The sequence below is a fragment of the Ascaphus truei genome, chromosome 5 (assembly GCF_040206685.1).
Source record: "Ascaphus truei isolate aAscTru1 chromosome 5, aAscTru1.hap1, whole genome shotgun sequence".
In the NCBI taxonomy this organism is placed as follows: Eukaryota; Metazoa; Chordata; class Amphibia; order Anura; family Ascaphidae; genus Ascaphus; species Ascaphus truei.
This window is the reverse complement of record NC_134487.1, coordinates 107,404,870-107,427,030: the sequence shown is the minus strand read 5'-3', so window position 1 is coordinate 107,427,030 and position 22,161 is coordinate 107,404,870. Positions and strand designations below refer to the sequence as shown.

General features: G+C 36.3%; 1 protein-coding gene across 1 annotated transcript; it reads right to left on the bottom strand.

Moving 5' to 3' along the window:
- Positions 1–557: 557 nt before the first annotated feature.
- On the bottom strand, positions 558–18,197 carry LUM (lumican). The gene is made up of 3 exons (XM_075600443.1): positions 17,983–18,197; positions 13,809–14,726; positions 558–2,737 (listed from the first exon to the last, which is right to left on the bottom strand). The coding sequence occupies exons 2-3, from the start codon at positions 14,704–14,706 to the stop codon at positions 2,583–2,585; spliced, it is 1,053 nt and encodes a 350-aa protein (XP_075456558.1). The 5' UTR covers positions 14,707–14,726; positions 17,983–18,197; the 3' UTR covers positions 558–2,582.
- Between the last annotated feature and the right edge of the window lie 3,964 nt (positions 18,198–22,161).

Below are 22,161 nucleotides of genomic sequence, written 5' to 3'. Positions count from 1 at the left end.
AATGTACAGTACTAAGAGTACTTTCTGCCAACCACAATGGATACATTCTCCCACCGGATTAAAAAGGTATCCTATTTATTAATGTAAAGCTTTTTAAGTGTAAATAATATGCATTCTTTTTGGCACTTAATTTCAGGCTCATTCTTTTCACTTTTTCTTTAACATGCATAACATTACATGTTTACATAAAGGATCACAATTTTAAAAGACACTGGGCAATATTTGTTACACAGTACTTTGCCATAATACACCTTCCGGTAGCGAAATAAACCTTATTGTGAATTGACTGTAAGGTGTCTGGCTTCATAAAGTGTCTCATGGAATAATACCGCTGTATGTTCAAAAAACATTTGAGGACATATTTACAAAGCATGCTATTCAACTTGAATTGCAATACCTGTAAGTTGTCTGCTGGTGTGTTATGGAATAGAATCACTTAGTTGCTTTAATATTTGCTGAGTGTACTGAACAAATTAGTGAAAACAATTTTTTCAGAACCCAATTTTAAGTTTGTAGAGAACTGAATTACTGTATTTTCTAATGACAGGAACACACAATTATAACTCATGTTTTATTTTTTAACTTATTATTGCATGCAAGTATTCAAAGAGAAATAGCTGAATACATCACTTTTTGTTACAATAACTAAACTTAGAAAGGCCCCACTGTGTGCCAGACAGACATACAGTAACCCTTTAACTTTCAGTGGTGACAGACAGATAAGCAGATATATGTTTAATATTGATGCACTTTGTACACTTTTTCTGTGTTACAACACTTTTATTCAAATAGAGGGGTTATTACAGAACACATGAAAACTCAAATGTAATATTGTTTAAAGAATTATGTAATATTGGAATGGGGATATAATATATTTGTTCATTGTCTAATACCATCAGCAAAGTAATATTAAAGTCCATATTCAATTGACTGGTGCTGCAAAATGGCTAGAAATCAGACATTGTTCAGTTTCTTAATTGTGTTTATCGCTATGCAGAGGTATTAAGAGCGTATATTTAAGTGTAAAGGTTACATAAATTGTATGTAGAAAGGAAAATGCTGAGAGGGTTTCTCATTGATTAATATTGCACTAAAACAAATTTTTACTTTTTTTCATGTAGACAAGTTAAGTGTCAAATTTGTATTCTAATAAAATACATCATTATATTACTTCTAAAACTGCTAAACTACAAAATAGTATTAACACTTGTGAAATTCAAAATATGGACGTTCTCTAGCTCAATATACAGTATATGTCCTCAATCTTGATTTCCCATTAATAACAAAAACCCATAAAATATATTTGTAGAACTACGCTGTTTGAACAAATGTGTTTCTTGTGGTCACCAAAATCATGCTACTGTATGTGTTAGTAAAAAGAATGGTTAGTATGCACACCCATGTTCCTAATAAGGAGATATAATTGTATAAATCGTAAAGTTTGGCTTTCTTAAGTCAGTGGTGCCCAGACTGTTTTCTTTCAGGACTTTTTAATGTTATTTTATTTGTATTTATGTTATTTTAGCATAATAACATCACAAAAAGTAAAACAACATTATTCCATTGGGAATTGCTAAACAAAATGGATGAATTCCTTCTCATTTTCTGAATTTGAATAATAACTTTAATAAGCAAAAATGTTTTATTGCTTAACCCATTGTTCAAGTCTTTATACAGCAAGTGACCAAGATTTATTTTGCTCCAGTTACCCCATGTTGTGAAACACAATATTTTAATAAACACTGCACACTGGGAATTTTGTATTATTAAAAACCTTATATTATCACAAAGCTAAACATTTTCCAGATTGCTTTCTGACATGTAATTCTGTGCAGCTGTGTATACAGTATGTGACCAGCAATGGCCTCAATAAAAACACAATATATTGTAGTATGATATACTGTAGCACTTTGCTCCAAAGCTCAGGCCCTGGGACCAATAAGCCAGGTTTTCAAGATGTATCTAACTGACACGTCAAAAGCCAATTAACTTAAAGTATCTCTATCACAAAGACAACTTGCTTTGCTAGATTTTACCTTGAAAACCTACGTTTGTTGTTACTTTTAAAGACTAAACTTGGGTAGCCCTGACATACTGTAGGATATCTTAGACTTTCCAAAGAACTCAATGGTAATACTGGCAAGCATATTACTATACATCACAATATTCTAGCCTCCCTGGCCCGGCAAGATTCGATTATGTGATCACTTGGATGGCGATCACACTGTAAAGATGTCAGATCAATGAAGCAAACAGAAGAGGAGGGTTCTCATCTGTTCAAGTTGCACTCAGAACGCAACCTTCCCTAGAATACTAGCAAAAGTGCAATGCCAGCCCTTGTGATGTTCATTAGATACCATAAGGGCACTATAGAGTTTAATAACTTCCTATTTTATTAATGATATTTTGGTATTCTATAGTTAATTCTTAACTTTAATTTTAAATGAGCAGACACATAGATTGACAGTGTCAAGTGTAATTTAAATGTGTGGCATTTGTTTTGTATACTTCCATGTATTCTATGACCTGAAAGAAAGTCTGAGCCAACAGCTTGGGAACCACTGTTTAAACAATCTAAAGGTCTATTCCACTTCTATTTCCGAAGCTACACGGAGGCAGTTGTACATCTCCTGGGGCAGTTCCGATCTGGTAATATTGTTTCCATCCAGACGCAGGTGTTTTAGCCTAGAATATTCCAGTGGTCCCACAACCTTACAAAAGCTGCTCACGGTGAATTCTGCAACATAAAAATTGGAGTTGTTAAAATATGTTAAAAATATACACGTGTAGCATTTTTATCATTCATTTAGATTTTTGTTTTGAAAATAATTTTATTTAAAATATGTAATTTAAGTAGAGGTATTATTTTCAGTGTAATTAATGCATTTATTGATCAAGCATTTCAGTTAACTTTTTCCTTTAATGTATTGGATAGCAAAGGGTTTTCAAGAATAAGAAAAAAAACACTCATACACCAGGATTCTCTATGCTGTGATAAGAAGTATTAGAGCTTGATCTCGTGTTAACATTGAATCGAGCTCTGTTAGACCTTATTGGAACTTAAAGAATCCCTCTGTACTAAAACAAATCATTGGTTAACATTTTATACCATACATATAGCTTTTTTTTTTCAAAATTTGGAAGTTCCTGCGAAAGATATAAAGGGAAAAAAAACACATTGTTTTCACTTAACCTGATAACCTGTGGTTAATGTATTTGAATTCCAAAAACCCAAACAGTATAAATATATTCTAAAATCTTATAATGTATCGTACAGATTTGACTGATTAACTAATTTTCAGGAAAAATTGAATGCTAGGCACTTTCACTTGTATTTTGGTTCTAAATAAGTTTTGGTTTTGTACGTGATTATTCTGAAGAAAAAAAATCACACTTGTGTTTTGGTTGGGATTTTCACAAATTTTGATTAGTGTGGTTTTGGATTTTTACCAAATTACGGGGAAAAAAACCCTCAAAAGAAACAGGACCAATGTTAAACTAGTGTATCAAAAGCATGAAAAATGCATAAAATAAGTATATATAAAAAGTCTCAACACCTAGAGACGGGCACTTGGGTTAGTGTTCTGGTTTTGGTTATAAATCATTTTTGGGTTTTGGTTTGAAAAATGTTAAGAGTTTTGTTTTTGGTTTTGGAATGTAAGGTTTTTGGTAGGTTCTCATTTCAATCTTTTACCCATTTTAGTAAAAGGTATTATCAAGTATCATGGCATCATAGCCATGTCATCTTTCAGCAGAGATTCTGTATAAAGAATGACATTTGATGATGTTTAGATATTTTCCTTCATAAATGATCTACTTTAGGGCTGCTGTTTATACTGATTTTGGCAAAACAGACCACAAAGTGTTTTTTTAATTTTACAGATATCTTCTTCCTTGCTACCACATCTTAGGGTGCAGAACTGCAGGCAGTGGGAAGACAGTGTACCTGTCACAGACACAGTGTGTCTTCTTTAAGACGGTGCATTGCAGTGTGGGGGCTGAATAATTGAGGCCCTGGCGATGACTGACAGGCACTGCCTTCACACTTCTCGGCTTTAGGAAAATGTAACCCTAGCTACCTCACAAATGAGTTAAGATAAATTATTTGGAGGTGGGGGATGGTTCTTTGTGGGTATAAAGGGGAGTGGTGTGGGAATGAGGGGGGTAACCAGTGACTTTTAACTTTGACTTTCGTGTGTTTTACTGGGTTTTTAAGGATTTTTATGAAAGCCAAGCAGGATGAGAAAAAAAAAAAATATATATATATATATATAGAGAGAGAGAGAGAGAGAGAGAGAGAGAGAGAGAGAGAGAGAGAGAGAGAGAGAGAGAGAGAGAGAGAGAGAGAGAGAGAGAGAGAGAGAGAGAGAGAGAGAGAGAGAGAGAGAGAGCAAATCTGGCACTCCAAGCAAAAGAGTCAAATCATCAGGTGCATGTTCCATAAGACAAGTATATGCAACAGATTGCCTTCCCAGCAGGGAAAGCAAAGAAACAGCACTCAGTAGTATGTAGCAAAAAGATTGTATTCAAACAACATGACAGCACATGTGTAAACCAACGTTTCGGTCCACTAAGGACCTTCTTCAGGGAGTGTAGAAGCCTCTTATAATGGAAAAAGTCTGGGGTCCCCCTCCACAGACTCCCACTCCAACGCGTTTCGACAAACGGTCGTCTTCGGCAATCCGTTTTTTGGTCATACCAACTACACAGATTTTGGTGTTGTATCATAATTCAACAACATTGTGATACATGCTTTTGTACTGGATTCCTTGACATTACCCTAGGCAATATTGTTCCTATGTGAATCTAGGGTTATATTACGGGCATACTCCTATTTATAGTACACAGTTCTGCAGTAATGTGTTACTCTACAGAACAGTGCTTTTCATTGAGCTACCAATTCTTTGGATTGAATGTATTTGGCTGTCTATCACAACAGCCACTGGTGATATTTTTGACCAATCAATGTGCCTTTGTCCTCATGGTATATTTGTATTGTCAGCTGTGACTCCCCCTCCTCTTTTATATTTCTCCCTCTTTTTTTATCCTTATACTAATAAATTTGTAACAATAACTATATTTCTGGTATGCCTGTGTGCTTCATTATAAGGATACTTTTTTGTTGTGATATATATATATATATATATATATATATATATATATATGTGTGTGTGTGTATGTATATATATATGTATGTATGTATGTATGTATGTATGTATGTATGTATGTATGTATGTATGTATATATATATATATATATATATATATATATATATATATATATATATATTAGTGGCAGTCCTGATCTAATGTATAATTATAGACCACAGATAGAGATTCCCCCATAATTAATCTTCTAATTATTTGAGTCTAACAGTAAATTGATCCAGGCATTAAATAGTGGAGTAATTCCAATAATTGATTTATCTTAAAGGTACTGTGCATGTAATACTTTTGAACTCCAGTGGTAAGTTGCACAAAGTATCACAATTCCACTCCATCCACTGTGGTGGTCTTCCAATATATGCTCTTATCACTACTTAACCACTCCATTTACAACTGCAAAATGTCCTGTAGAGTTGCCCATCTTTAGTAGCTGTCCTCTCAGAAAACATCTTGCACAGCTCCTTCTCTGGCGACTGACTGATCAATACATTGTTAGAGTTGCTGGCATGAGTCATTGGGAAGATTAAAGAAGGTGGGGATGGGGGGGGGGGCGATGTAATTGACTATGGGGTGGAGTCATTAAAGTTCAATATATTATATTAATTAATTCATATTATATTTAATATTCAAGGACTCCATTTCCACAGGCTCAGTACCACAAGATTGGCGTAAAGCAGATGTGGTGCCTATATTTAAAAAGGGAGCTAGATCACAACCGGGAAATTACAGACCTGTAATCCTGACTTAAATAGTAGGGAAACTACTTGAAGGTTTAATACGGGATAATATTCAGGAATACCTAATGGAAAACAAAATTATTAGTAATAGTCAGCATGGATTTATGAAGGATAGATCTTGCCAAACTAACCTTATTTGTTTCTTTGAGGAGGTAAGTAGGAATTTAGACCAAGGTAATGCAGTTGATGTGGTCTACTTAGATTTTGCAAAGGCTTTTGATACGGTTTCACACAAGAGGTTGGTGTACAAAATATAGAAAATTGGACTTGGTAATAATATATGCACCTGGATTGAAAACTGGTTAAAGGACAGACAACAGAGGGTTGTCATAAATGGAACTTTTTCAGGTTGGGCTAAAGTCGTGAGTGGAGTACCTCAGGGATCGGTACTGGGACCCCTGCTTTTTAACTTGTTTATTTATGACCTTGAGGTTGGGATCGAGAGCAAAGTCTCCATCTTTGCTGATGATACTAAATTGTGTAAGGTAATAGAATCAGAGCAGGATGTAATTTCTCTTCAGAAGGACTTGGAGAGACTGGAAACGTGGGCAGGTAAATGGCAGATGAGGTTTAATACAGATAAATGTAAGGTTATGCATTTGGGATGCAAGAATAAAAAGGCGACTTACAAATGAAGATATATTGGGGGAATCCTTGATGGAGAAGGATTTAGGAGTGCTTGTAGACAGCAGGCTTAGCAATAGTGCCCAATGTCATGCAGTAGCTGCAAAGGCAAACAAGATCGTATCTTGCATCAAACGGGCAATGGATGCAAGGGAAGTAAACATAATTATGCCCCTTTACAAAGCATTAGTAAGACCATACCGTGAATATGGAGTACAATTTTGGGCACCAATGCTAAGAAAAGACCAAATGAATAAAGGGGATAACAATCTATCTTATGAGGAGAGGATTGCTAAATTAGATTTATTTACATTAGAAAAGAGGCGTCTAAGAGGGGATATGATAACTATATACAGATATATTCGGGGACAATACAAAGAGCTTTCAAAAGAACTATTCATCCCACGGGCAGTACAAAGGACTCGGGCCATCCCTTAAGGTTGGAGGAAAGGAAATTTCACCAGCAACAAAGGAAAGGGTTCTTTATAGTAAGGGCAGTTAAAATGTGGAATTCATTACCCATGGAGACTGTGATGGCAGATACAATAGATTTGTTCAAAAAAAGGTTGGGCATCTTTTTAGATGGGAAAGGTATACAGGGATATACCAAATAAGTATACATGGGAAGGATGTTATCCAGGGATTAATCCGATTGCCAATTCTTGGAGTCAGGAAGGAATTAATTTTTCCCCTTAATGGGGTTTTTTGTTTGCCTTCCTCTGGATCAATAAGTAAGTATAGATATAGGATAAAGTATCTGTTGTCTAAATTTAGCATAGGTTGAACCTGATGGACCTACGTCTTTTTTCAACCTCATCTACTATGTAACTATGTAATATTCATGATTGGGCAAAAAAGCTATTCACATGAATGGTAATTTGCACTCGATCATCAACACATTTAATTTTTTTGTGTGGCATGCAGGGTATGAGTGACAACTTACATTTAATGTCAAGTTTAAGAAACAAGTTTGTTAAATTTGATACATTGAAAAATTGAACATTTTTTTCAATATTGTTTTTGTTTTTTCCATTGTTTATTTAGTAATTATGAAACCATTAGTTAAACAGAGAACATGAGAAGTAGCTGGTCTTATTTTCTTATTTTATTATAATGTGAATTTTATTTATGACTTTGAATGGGCAAAACCAGATTTACAGTTACATAGTTACATAGTAGATGAGGTTGAAAAAAGACTTACGTCCATCAAGTTCAACCTATGCTAAATTTAGACGACAAATACTTTATCTTATATTTGTTCTTACCGTATATTGATCCAGAAGAAGGCAAACAAAGAACCCCAGTGGAATCTAATAATATCTCAATGGGGAAAAATAAATTCATTCCTGACTCCAATAATTGGCAATAATATTTCTCCCTGGATCAACATCCATCCCATGTTTACTTATTTGATATATCCCTGTATACCTTTCCTTTCTAAAAAGATGTCCAACCTTTTTTTGAACAAATCTATTGTATCTGCCATCACAGTCTCCATGGGTAATTAATTCCACATTTTATCTGCCCTTAGTGTAGAGAACCCTTTCCTTTGTTGCTGGTAAAATCGCCTTTCCTCCAACCTTAAGAGATGACCCTGAGTCCTTTGTACTGCCCTTGGCATGAATAGTTCTTTTGAAAGCTTCTTGTATATTTGTCTATACAGCAGCGGCAGCTCTTATTCGAGCAAATGCCGCTGGCTGTATGAGGCTGGGAAGCGGGTAGCCGCGGCGCGTGGCGGCGCACTGTGACGTCACAGTCACAAGCGCGCCCGGCTTCCCCGTCTTCCCCGGCTTCCCCAGGCTTCCCCGACACCCCTGGAGTTCAAATCTAGGTAAGCGGGGGTGCGGGGAAGCAGAGGGGCAAAGTAGAAGCCGGGTTCGGGGTGTCTTTGGGGGGGTAATTGCGCGCGATGTGGAGGGGGGGTGCGTGGGGGAAACGCGGCGGCGCGCGTTTTTGACTGGCGGCAGCTGGGGTAGATCCCGGCATGCCGCCGGCATTCACTCGAATTAAAGATGTCGCTACTGTAGTTATCAAATCCCTTTTTAGAAGCCTCTTTCCTAATGTAATTAAATCTAATTTAACTAGCCTTTTCTCATAAATTAGATGGCCCATCCCCTTTATGAATTTGGTGGCTCTTCTCTGCACTCTCTCTAGTTCCATAATGTCTTTTCTAAGGAGTGGTGCCCAAAATTGTACTCCATATTCAAGTTGTAGTCTCACTAATGCTTTATAAAGGGGCATAATTATGTTTACTTCCCTTCCATCCATTGCCCGTTTAATGCAAGATAAGATCTTGTTTGCCTTTGTAGCTACTGCGTGACTTTTGGCACTATTGCTAAGCCTGCTGTCTACAAGCACTCCTAAATCCTTCTCCATCAAGTATTCCCTTAATTTATCCCCATTTAATTTGTAAATCGCCTATTTATTCCTGCTTCCCAAATGCATAACCTTACATTTATCTGTATTAAACCTCATTTGCCATTTACCTGCCCAAGTTTCCAATCTTTTCAAGTCCTTCTGGAGAGAAATTACATCCTGCTCTGATTCTACTACCTTACACAATTTAGGGTCATCAGCAAAGATAGAGATTTTGCTCTGTATTCCAACTTCAAGGTCATTAATAAACAAATTAAAAAGCAGAGGTCCCAATACCGATTCCTGAGGAACTCCACTCACAACTTTAGCCCAACCTGAAAAAGTTCCATTTATGACAACGCTCTGTTGTCTATCGTTCATCCAGTTTTCAATCCAGGTGCAAATATTTTTACTGAGTTCAATTTGCTTTATTTTGTACACTAACCTCTTGTGTGGAACTGTATCAAAAGCCATTGCAAAATCTAAGTAGACCACATCAACTGCATTACTCTTGTCTAAATTCCAACTTACCTCCTCAAAGAAACAAATACGGTTAGTTTGGCACCATCTATCCTTCATAGATCCATGTTGACTATTACTAATAATTTTGTTTTCCATTATGTTTTCCTAAATATTATCCCGTATTAAACCTTGAAGTAGCTTCCCCACTATTGATGTCAGGCTTACAGGTCTGTAATTCCCCAGTTGTGATCTAGCTCTCTTTTAAATATAGGCACCACATCTGCTTTACGCCAATCTTGTGGTACCGAGCCTGTGGAAATGGAGTCCTTGAATATTAAATGTAATGGTTTGGCTATTACTGAACTTAACTCCTTAAGAACTCTTGGATAAATGCCATCAGGGCCAGGTGCCTTATTTACTTGAATTTTATCAAGTCATCTATGAACTTCTTCCTCAGTTAACCAATTATTCGTTAATACAGAGTTTGTGGCTTCCTCCGGCGGCACTACTATTGAAATTGATTCTTCCCTGGTGAACACAGAGGCAAACAATTTGTTTAATTCCTCTGCTTTTTCTTTATCTCCAATAATCTGCCTGCACATCTCACATTGAAAGGGTCCTATGTTTTCTTTTCTGATTTTTTTGTTTATTAAGTTACTTAAAGAACTTTTTAGGGTTGATCTTACTTTCTATTGCAGTCCTTTTTTCATTATCCATTTTTGCTTATTTGATTGCCTTTTTGTAATTTTTGTTACAGTCCTTATAATTCTGATATGATGCCTCCGACCCTTCTGACTTCAAGAATCTAAACACCTGCCTCTTCTTTTCCCTTTCCTCCCCTACCTTTCTATTTAGCCACATTGGTTTTCACTTATTTCTTTTAAACTTATTACACAAGGGTATACACTGATAAGTTTTCTAACAATGTTTTAAAGACTGCCCATTTATCTACTACATTTTTCCCTGCAAAAACATCATCCCAATGTATTACTTGTAGATTAGTCCTCAGTTTATTAAAATCATACTTTCTAAAGTTTAAGGTCTTTGTTGAACCCAAGTAATCTGTTTTTAGGTCATTTATTTCAAATGAGACCATGTTATGATCACTGTTACCCAAATGTTCCCTGACTTGAATATTTGTTATTACTTCTACATTGTTTGATAGTACCAAATCCATTATTGCCCCTCTCCTGATTGGTTCCTCAATAATTTGGGTCATGTCATTGTCTTTAAGCACCTCCAAAAAAACTGTTTCCTTTTGTTGTAATGCTAATCTCATTGCCCCAGTATCTGTCTGTAACAAGGACTTATCCCTGTTGAAGAAGCTATCTCTAAAATCCAGCAGGGATCTAGTTACATGCAGCAGGCAATTAACCAGACTCCCCCTGGCCAATTAAGTCAGTAAGAAACACTTCCTGTTGCAAACAGGAGAGAGATTCCTTAGCTCACATTTGGGCTCACAGAAGGAGAGCAGAGAAGTCTGCACACAGACACTGTCTTGAGCACAAAGGCTGTGCTGAGATCAAGACACACAGATACCCAGAGACCTATATTTCCTGGACACAGGGGACCCAGGGACCTGCCTGAGACTGCCATGGAGGGCCACCTGCTTAAGGTACTTCCTGAAACTTTGGGGTGATAGGCTGTTAAAGGGAATATCCCTCCAGTCCTGCAGATAGGATCTGGGAAAGTAAGTTAGCCCTTACAAAGGGATAGGGGTTTGTTATTTTGTTGTTTTTATATGTTTTGCCTGGATAAAGGAACAGGCTCAATAAAGCCGAGATACTGTATTAATCGGTCTCCATTATATGAACCTCTACACACATCTCTTACAGTCTGGATAATTAAAATCCCCCATTATGCAAACATGACCTAGTTTTGATGCCTTCTCCATTTGCAAAAGTATTTTAGATTCCTCAATCTCACAGATATTTGGTGGTTTATAGAATATTCCTACAAGCATTTTCTCTATACTTTTACCTCCACTGCTAATTTCTATCAACAAGGTCTCTACATTTTCATCATTACCTTCATAAACATCTTCCCTCATGAAATAGAGTCTCGGTTATCTGACTTTCTGTGTTAATCCGACACTCCATTTTATCTGACACCCCAAACCCCCGCCCCCCTTCTCACATACCAGGCTTACCGGTGGCGGACGAAGAGGAGGACTGAAGACCACAAGAGCGGAACAGGAGGAAGACAGCTGATGGCAGGAGAAGAGGACCATGTTAACAGAGGGAAGAAGTTGAGACAGTGGGCGGTGGCAGGAGAAGACATGTAATCAGAGCAGGAGCGGAGCAGCACAGGAGAACGACAGGGGTGGAACGTGGTCTAACACCGGAAGTTGACTGGCGTCTGACTTCCGGTGTCTGTCGGTGTTACAGCACATTTCTCCCCCGCCATTCTCCTGTGCTGTTCTGCTCCGATTACGTGTCTTTTCCTGCTGCCGCCCGCTGTCTCAACTTCTTCCCTCCACTGACATGGTCCTTTTCTCCCACCGCCAGCTGTCTTCCTCCTCTTCCGCTCCCGTGGTCTTCAGTCCTCCTTTTCTTTCACTGCCGCCTATAAGCCTGGTAAGTGAGAAGGGGGGGTGCAAATGTTGGATACTACTTTCCGTATTTTCCTTCATTTTCGGTTATCCGATACGGTATTGGTCCCGTTTAGGTTGGATAACCGAGACTCTACTGTAATAGGTTATAGATCCAGTTTAATATATAAGCATATTCCACCTCCTCTTCTATTTGCTCAATCCTCCCGAAAAAGGGAATAATCCTCTAAATGAACTGCCCAGTCATGAGTTTCATCCCACCATGTTTCAGTAATGCCTATGATATCATACTGCTCCCTTGCAGTTATTATTTCAGGCTCCTCATTTTATCTGTCGGGCTTCTTGCATTAGCAAGCATGCAGTTAAGTTTTTTTCAGTCTGTACTATTATTTTATCTGCTCCTTCCTTTCTGCGCCAATTGGGTTTAGTCTTTAGACATTTACTAGTATTATCTGTATTTACTATGGGTGTCTCGCTGTTTGTCGAACTTGCACTTGTCCCCCTTCTACCTCCATAAGCCCTTCCTATTTCCCCGCCCTCATCTATTCTATTTAGTTTATCTGTTTCTTTCCCCCCCTCCATCGATCGTGTTTTACAGTACACTACTTACTATATTAGTGTAAGTTATTTTTTTTATGTTTTTTAAGATACTGTACTATGTAAGCTTCCACTTTAAATCAACTCCTTCCTGCATAGGGGGTCTTAAATAATACATTTAAAAAGAGTAAAGAAGTATGCTGATGTGTAATTACAGAAATAATGTTTAGGCTGGGGAAGGGAATTAGTTGAAATTGTATTGCTATCATAGTAGTAAAAGCAAAAAATAATGAAAAGCAGCAACATCTAACTGAGTTCAGCAGATAAGAGCCACAGAGAGATAGGTGAATTTATAAGAGATATCAGGGATTATTCAATAAGATGCAATAGCACCGATCCGGCACTAGTGCACAGAAAGCCCCATTGACGTCAATGAGGCTTTCCGTATACAATCATACCAGATAACAGCTATCATAGCTTACTGAATAAACCCAATTGACACAGATTCTGTGAATGATGATCAATCTCATTACTCAAGTCTCATTCAAGTTAATTGTGTTTCAGGAGTGCTAATCAGTCCAATTTTCTCAAAGAAGAAAAGACAGCATCATTTAGAGAATCTGACCAGTGAAAGAAATAGCAAAATTGAAAATAATACACAGTTTAAAGAGCACTCCAGTAGTACTAAAGTAATAAAAAGTACAGATATATTTACATGTAGAGTAGCAAGTAACATTCTAAATGGATTTTCTTTACTTATAAAGAGAATTATGAGAGGGAAGTCATATGTGACGCCATGGCAATGTGATTGGGACACATAATGGTTGTGTATGTCAGCAGCTATGAAAAACCTGATTTTCGTGGATAAAAGAAGAATTTTGTGTATAAATGATGGTATTAGAAGAGGACAACTGAATTGTACAATAGTTTCTTCTGACATGTTGACTAAACTATACAAAACAAACTCATAAAATAGCACAACAAAAGTACAAATATCTTTATGTGTTAATATACATTACTTGTATATTGTGGGCAAGCTTGCTGTGTTACATTTTTGCCAAAATAAGCACTTTGGTATATTAGCTGTCCATGCCCTGCTTTACTTTAGCTATTCCACAATCTGCTTACTTGGTAATTTATGTATATCAAAACTAGGAAGGAGAATTATCATTTTTTTCTGCAGTACAGTAACTTCTAAAACTCAATGGTCGGTGGAAATCAGATGCATCTATCACTTCAATGCATTGATTATTAAACATTGCAACATTTTAATTATGATTGGCTATTTTATCTTCTGTGAAAAAACTGTCCTCACGAAATGTTTAAATGGTTTAGCTTTAACTAAGAACTTTTAAAATACAAAATAAATAAACTCACTTTGAATTTTGTTGACTTGCAAGTAGAGGTTTTCTAGGCCTTCATTGACAGCTGGAATACTGCCAAGTGCATTAAATGAGAGATCCAGCTCAATGAGGGTTGAGACATTAAAAGCATTGCCAGGTACACCAGCATCTGTCAGCTGATTGTTAGACAGGCGAAGATACTGCAGATTTTTAAAACCTTGGAAGTACTCATCAGGAATATTGGTGATTTTATTGTTGTCAAAATACAGCATATTTATGCCTGAAGGAAGTCCAGTTGGTAACTTTGTCATCTCATTAAAACTTAAGTCAAGGTATAAAAGTGACTTTAGACCTTTAAATGCACCTGCAATACCGCCTTCTTTTATTGCATTGTGTTGTAGATGTACAACAGTTAGATTCTCCAGACCTTCCAAAATGTTAGGTGTAATCTTTGAGATTTTATTGTTGGTTGCACGCAGGTCATCCATTGTTTTTGGAAGTGGACCAACAAGTTCAGTGAGGTTGTTAAAATTGATATACAATTTTTCTAACTGTTTTAGTTTGGCAAAGGCATTTTTCTTAATGTTAGCACTGGTCAAATGGTTATGGTCTAGAATAAGCCATTTCAAGTCAGTCACGTTGGTAAATGCATCATTATCTATGCCCTCAATCATATTATTTTGCAGATACAAATATTGTATTCCAGTAGGAATATTTGGAATTTTTTTTAATTTGAGGTTTTCACAATACATTGCAGATGGATAGTTTGCAGGACAGTTACACTCTGGTGCACAGTTTGCCGAAGATGGTCCAGAAGCTAAGTGTGAATAGTAATCCCCTTCTGGTGAAGGATGTCCTCCATAATCATAGTCTTCATAGCTTGAAATGCCACCAATCAGCAACACAAAGAAGGGAAGGAAATGAAGATGCATCTCTGCAATGAAAACCGTCCCTGAATAATAGTAAAAACAACAACATAAACATATTAAACCTGCAGATGTACATTTTAAAGCACACATTCAGACCAGTGTACATTAATTTGTAAACATTCACATTCACTATTACTGTACAATCATATAGGAATTTGGATATACAACATTGTAAAACATGTTTATAGAATGCCAAATTGTATTTTTAACATAGAAGTTAATGTTGTTAATGGGAAATATTATTTACTTGTACTCATTAAACAGCAAAGTGTATCACTCTTTTGTGAAACTGTAAATTCTACGTTATTGTATATGTGCACATTATTTAAATTAAATGCACTAGATAATGTATCCCTTGTTTATTTCATTTTGTGTCACAAATCTTCAGATCATTTAAATGTTTTCATGCCACCTACTGTACCCCAAGTACCATTTCAAAAGTGGGTTGGTCCTTACCCCACCCTGAAAATTAACATACAGCACTGCAATAACAAAGATGCTGGCACTGACCACACACTTCCAACTGCCTGAAGCTTGTGTTTGGGAAAATATAGAAGTCCATTAATAATTGCTGACCACCACATCCCACCCCTACTATAATAACAAGAAATACATAAAACCAGAGAGAGTTTTTAAGTGATATGGGTTTTGGGGACTAGAAGAGTGTAGCGAGAGCCATTCTTATAATATGGTGTAGCATTTTGCTTGGGGTGTTAGATGTTGTAGTTGGAAACCTGTCTACTCACACTGATTTTGTTTAAATCTCAAAGATTTTGAGTCGGTCTCATTTTTAGCTTCAGCAATTTTATATACCTCAATGGAGTCTCACTAACAGAAATCAGTACTTTCCAGTAAAGAACAATTTTTTTCGAGAACCCCATAATCTCACTATTTGGTCTTCAAGGGTTGACATCTCTGTAGTTGTGCAATTTGAACATGTGTTTAGTATAGATATTGAAACATCTGCACATAGAGTAGTTGACTGGATTCTAATAATTAAAAAGTAAACACATTTACATAATAGCCAATGGTAAAATATATATTTTCATAAATATCTTTTAAAAAATGGTTTCAACCAAGTCTTTTTAGAGGCACTTGCAGATAATCCGTATCCATACTGTGGGTATACGACCTTAGGGTATTCCCTTTATCATTCAGTACATGCACATTATTTTAAATGATAGGAAAACTGTATTTGATCAATAGATAATTTCTTTCGATTTCGGAAATGATTGTGTATTATCTTATATTCTAAAACAATTACAACATTGCTGAGTCAGGTGGGAGGCTGATATCAAAGCTTAATAGTAGATCTACTTTCCACTTATTTTAGCGCATCATCAGTACTATTTTCCTGATTAGCTCCATTAATCTATTGCAAATAAACATAACCATTCTCCAGGTAACACAGCCGATTTGCAGCAGAAGAGCTCAACACATGACTATGGTATTTACAGTATGTCCATTATATTGCAGAAAGCTAAAACAAAAGAGTTTAATGAGTAAAATGGAAAATAATTGGCCTGAAGTTTGTATGTATGATGTTGTTCCAAAATCATTTGTGTAAATAAGTACCATGTACAATAAAACATAACTCTGTATTAGTGTATGTATTGGTGTAGTAAGACATACTGTACCTTTCTGAATGTTAAATGTGAAAAAAAATGCATGATGGAAATACTTTCTAACTAATATTAGCATATCCCATTGATACTTTTGATATGCTTCTATTCTTTTATAATCTGAAGATCTTAAATGTAACTTTATTATAAGACTAGATATTGAGGATAAATTCCTCTTATGAATATGTATTATACATACAAAATCCATATGGTTAAATCCATGCCACATGCATGGTTATAAACCGCTTTAAGTAGATGGTAATAAAATAAAATAAATGTTTTTAACCTTCATGGTTTGTAAAATTGTAGATACATTGTAAGATTTTGGCCTGCTGGGTGATATTAACCATAAGACTCCCTTCTAGTTTGCCAAGAAATGAAAGCAAGTTTAGAATTTATTTGCTTTAAGAATATGAGTCCATTTTCACTCCAAGAGTTATGGCTATTGAATGTACTCTAAAATTAGCTATTTGCTAGTATTTCTGATACTATTGTAAATCTGTTTTATCAAACAGTGAGATAAATCTTACATTTGATTCTAGATACCAGTAGGAAACTGTATTTGAACTGTAACATTTACAGTACCACAGATGTTTTAGATCCTTACAGTTTTCTAGTCATTTAGCAAACAGAAGAATATATATCTGAAAACACACTCAAAAACACCTAAAGGCTTATCTTTCACCATTAATCTTTCAATCTGAATGTCATTAATTACTGAATATTGTCGTAAAAATCCTCATAATGAATCAAATGTAATTTTTTCACATGTCATGTATGCATTCATGATCATACTGTACAATGAACAAGCTGTAGTGGAACAAGGAAACCTTGTAATCATTTTACAATAATGTGCACTGAATAATTATTCTAGTTTATTCACTTACATGCTTCCCAGCCAAGGTTTTGCATGCAGCTTTAAAAAAAAATAGAATTGGAAAGTGTATTTTTGTAATAATATTTTATTAACAAGTAATACATTTTCTTTTTGCTGTAGCTAGAAAGCATTCAATCATTCAGTCGACTTTAAATAATAGCTCAAGATAATACTATTGTTATGCAGCATAGCTAAACTGCTTTCCAAAAGCCAGAGGCAACGAGTCTCTTCATGCATATTTTACATTAACCATACCACATACTGTAAGTCTGAACTGATACAAATCTGATTTTATTATAGGATACTGTTGTGTTTGTAAGAAGAATGACAATGTATACAAAATGTAATTTAAAAATAATATTTGGAAAGTATTACATTTTACATAATGAGTTATAATAAATCCTAACAATTAGAATGATACACTTGCTAAGCTGAAAATAAAGATTCAGTCTGATAGAATACAATTCTAATCAAATCTGGATAGTACTGCATTTTCTTAATTAATGTCTTCAATATTACAGTCATACTCTTTATGGAAAAATACACATATGTGTATATACAAACATTCATTGTTAAAATAAATTAAAATGTGAACTATATTGTGTTTTTTTCATTTCCATGAGGTAGTAATGTAAAAAAAAAAAGAGCATTCATCAAGAGTAGTAAAAGCACAAGGGCTACAGATGCTTCAAGTTAATTTTACAATTGGCAAAGTTTATCTGAACATATTGACATTACCATAACAATACATAGTTAAATGTGTTCTGTATCAATGCTTACCTTTTGCTTTGAAGCTGCTTTCTTTAATTCCCTATGCAGATTTAAAAAAAAGAGACTGAATCAAGTATCATGTGCTGTAAACAGTGTCAGGAGGGAACTGCCTGCCAGAACCACTGTAATACAGAACTGAAAAAAGAGAAGGGAAAAAACCTAGTCACACTGCTCTTATGTCATCATGGTGGAGTTGTGGTGTGGCTTTGACTAAGGGCAGGTGGATGAATATGAAAGCACAACCCAGCTGCTATTACTTTAAAGCTGATAAATCTGCATAGTGATGAGCTGCTTGAGTGTTTGTTTGAATGTTGTCTGTGATTGCAATCCCAAATTTGAGTAAAAAGAAGCAAACAATTAATGAATCAAGTGATTACTGTATACTGTACCCAAAGTATTTTTTTATATGTGGAAATGTGAGCTTCAGATAACTTTTATATGATATCGTATAGTGTTATCGAAATCCCAAAATGTAAGTGTTTCTTGCACTTTCCAAGTTAATGGTTAATGAATATGACATTACATTGAAGTACTATTAGAGTGCATACAGTAACATGATTTTACTTTGCATTTTGAGAGAGGATTATTGTTGCACAAAGTTGTAACACCAATTTTATTATAAAACATTGAACAAAGTACTTTATACAGTATTTAGATTGGCAATATCCATTTATTTTACAGTTTTTTCAGTGTTTGAAAGCACTCTTTATATTTTAAAGCATATAATTATTAAATGTTATCTACATATTTGTTTGACTATTAACTTTTTAACAATATGAATTACTAATCTGTGTGAGAATTTGCTACTACCACAGCCATAAGACAGTATTTTGTACTTTGTTATTATCTTTACCCCAGTCACACTGTGCAGCAAAAAACATTGGCCCATTATAGATAAACAATAACAATAAACAATAACAATAAACATAATAAATTGTTTACACTAATTGGTTAGCTATTTGTACACCGTTTCACTGAGTAAATACAAAGATGTGCCATAACTTTTCAAATGTGGTTTAAAACCAGCATGAATTGCAGGTGTTTTAATAAACACATTAAAACTGTTTTTCCTATAACTGCGGAAGCATCCCATCAGTTTATTAGCAGTAAAGTTCCCATAAAACTAGAAACTGAAATTAAATACCTAATTACGTGCCATTTTACATTTACAAATTAATACATAGGCCCTTCTTCTGTAAGGTGTGATAAGCGCTATAACATGCTATGCGCTTTCCTGCGTTAGCACATTATCTGCACTTACCACGCCTTACAGATTAAGCCCCATAGAGTATTAATGTACAGTCTTTATTTTCTAGTGTGCTATGCTGTATGTAGCCCTACTTCTTCTGTTCATCTTTTGAGGCAAACCATTGTTTTGATGGATTTCCCCTTTTAATTTCTTCTTAACATTCTTCTTTTGAAATCAGTTTTGTTTTTTCTGGTTAAAGAATTGATTTCTGTACTAAGAGTTTTGTTATGCATATGCGTTTTAGTTTTAAAAGCTTTCTTAATGCTTCCAAAAGTCTGAATTCAATCATTTATGTGCTGACTGTTATTCTTTTCATGGACGCCAGTCAAGAATGTAAAGCTTTGATGTGGAAACTGATTTCCATCACAGATAATGCCAAAGATGCTGACCCTTAAAATCTTTATTTGGCTCAAGTAATCAACATAGATCGGTAAAGAACTAATTGTCAGTGCATGTTGTGGCTAGAGAAGTTGTGACCTCAAGGTGAGTCTTAAGGCCCTTTACTTCACTCAGAAATCAGATACTGTAAGTGATTGATAATAATGTATGCAACAGCTAAGATGCAATGAAAAATCAATGGTTAGCAACTGGGGCGGTAACCCTTACTACCATTAGCAAAAAAAAGTGCTTCCTTAGGCCCGTTCTATAGTGCGGGCGCGCGCTACGCGTATGTGCGCACGGCATTTATAGTTGGCTGACGTTAGTCAGCCTTCCTATAATGGAGCTGCGCGCGTGCATGGCAAGGAGAGTGGAACCGGCCGACAGGGGGAAAGAAGAAAAAAAGAAAGAAATAGCGCCGCTGCCGCCGCTGAAAATGTAAGTATATGAGTGTACATGTATGTATGTGTGTGTATATGTGTGTATATGTATGTGTGTGTGTGTATGTATGTTCAACGTTATTAAAAAAATTATTACAGGTTTTATTTATTTATTTGAAAACACACACATATATACACACACACAGATACAGTCGCGCACACAGTATACTCACAAAATGTGTGCGGCACGTGCACGCGCCTTCGCACAGGCACACACGCACACGCACGGCCGCACACACTATATAACAACCCTTACAAGTTATAGCTTAACCAAGCATGTTACTGTATAGTACAACATTTATAATCAAAGAAAAGCCACACAAAAGGTAGACCAAAATGTTATTGTAATATTTTCATAAGTACAGTATGAATACTTTTTATTAAATGGGATTATTGGGAAGAAGCTAGCACCATTTTTCTGTGTTTGTCAGGCAATTTTACAAATGGTATCTATATGAATGTTCACATGCAATTACATGCTGCATGGTATTGCACTAGAGGCTTTTCTAGTTATGAATTTCAATGTCAGTTATTACATGCTGTTACCTGTATTGCATGACATTGCACTTGCAGGTTTTTAATTATATTCAAGTAATATAAAGAAGATATGGTTAAATAGATTGTGGAATTTTTTTCTAGCGCAGTGCAGCCATAGCAATAAAACAGTAATGAGCCCTAAGGATAAAAGTTTTAATGACTGACGGAATACTTAATCCCTCATTCACCTTGTGGCCATACCACCCCATATACAGTACCTGGGCTGGTTTCTGGTTACTAGTCGGCCCTTCTCCTGGCAGTAAGCCCTGGTAAGAGCAGGCCTGCCAGGATTAATCATAAGTTTTCCCCACTCACAGAATCCTCAGTGAGTCACAGGGGAGGCAATGCAACTAGGCCTGTGTGTGTCCAATCAAGGACTCAGACCTGCTTCCAGATTTTCTTGTACTTAAGGGGCTGCATTGCTAAATTTACTCAGTTGTCTCTACGGTTAAGAGAGAGACATTTTCTCACACAGAAGTGCGGATTGGTTGTGCACTTACTGCCTTCTCCCCTTGGGGAGTTAGGAGTCAGACCTCTGACTCTAATAGGGAGTCAGGGAAGAGCAAGGACTGCTGTGGGGACCTGTCTCCACATCCCTGGGGCCTGCAAGAGATGGAAGCACTGTCACAGTAAGTACGAATCAGTTACTACCCCAGAAGCCTGTTTTGTTCTCCCCTACAACAAGGTGGAAAGCTCAGATCTACTGTGAGCCAGCAGGTATGCACTACACCGTGTAGCAGTGAACTCTCTGAGGAGGGGGGCGACATGGGTATATTTTGCTCTCCAGCTTAAACCATCACATATTTATATCTTACAAGGTATTGGTGAGTTGATTCAATAAGTGCTCACCTACAGCAAGGTTTTACTCCACCAAAAGGGTAGCTACTATATCCTTAATTTTACAGGAAAAGAGTTTATAGAGCCATCTTTAACTCACCAATTGGATTATGAAAATGTCTCACTAACTAAACCTACACCAGTAAACAAAGAAGCCCAAATGCACATTAAATATGACAAATTATTTTATTCATTTGTATATGTTTTTTCTTCTCATAAGTATGGGTCATTTAGTTAAATCTTTTGACTAAAATATGTTAAACCTGTGTAACGGATTTTCTGACCTGACTGACCCACCCAATCTCATATTGGCCCCTGTGGTCTAACCAGTCCCCATTACATGGTCGTGTCTAGTGGTGCACCTGTTGGCAATAGAGCTCCTGAGTCTCCCGCATGATGTTGTTTGGGGATGTCAACCCAGACAGGCAGCTGAGGTAGTGTGCTTAGAGTCCTACCTACATAGAGTGCAGCGCCTCCACCTCATCAGGATCTCTGCGTCCGCAAGGAGATGGTTCTGATGAGGAACTCCTTCTTGGTGGTGCCTTCCGCTGTGGAGTAACTTCACACTCACAAAGTGGGGTTGTCGTGAAACGGCATCTTTATTGATGATGGTATGGGCAGACTGCCCCTTGCAGCAACAGCTCAGCCGCTCATCTTCTATGCTCTCCTTTCTGAAGGTCTATCTGCCCTCCAATGGAGTTGGATCACCTGTCCCTTCAGGGAGATCACCACCTGTGCCAGGTCCCT

Excerpts from the sequence above, each read along its gene's own strand:
- LUM (XM_075600443.1), bottom strand. The coding sequence starts at position 14,706 with ATGCATCTTCATTTCCTTCCCTTCTTTGTGTTGCTGATTGGTGGCATT. Across the intron at positions 2,738-13,808 it reads GCAAGTCAACAAAATTCAAA|AATTCACCGTGAGCAGCTTT; the intron begins GTGAGTTTATTT and ends TTTATGTTGCAG.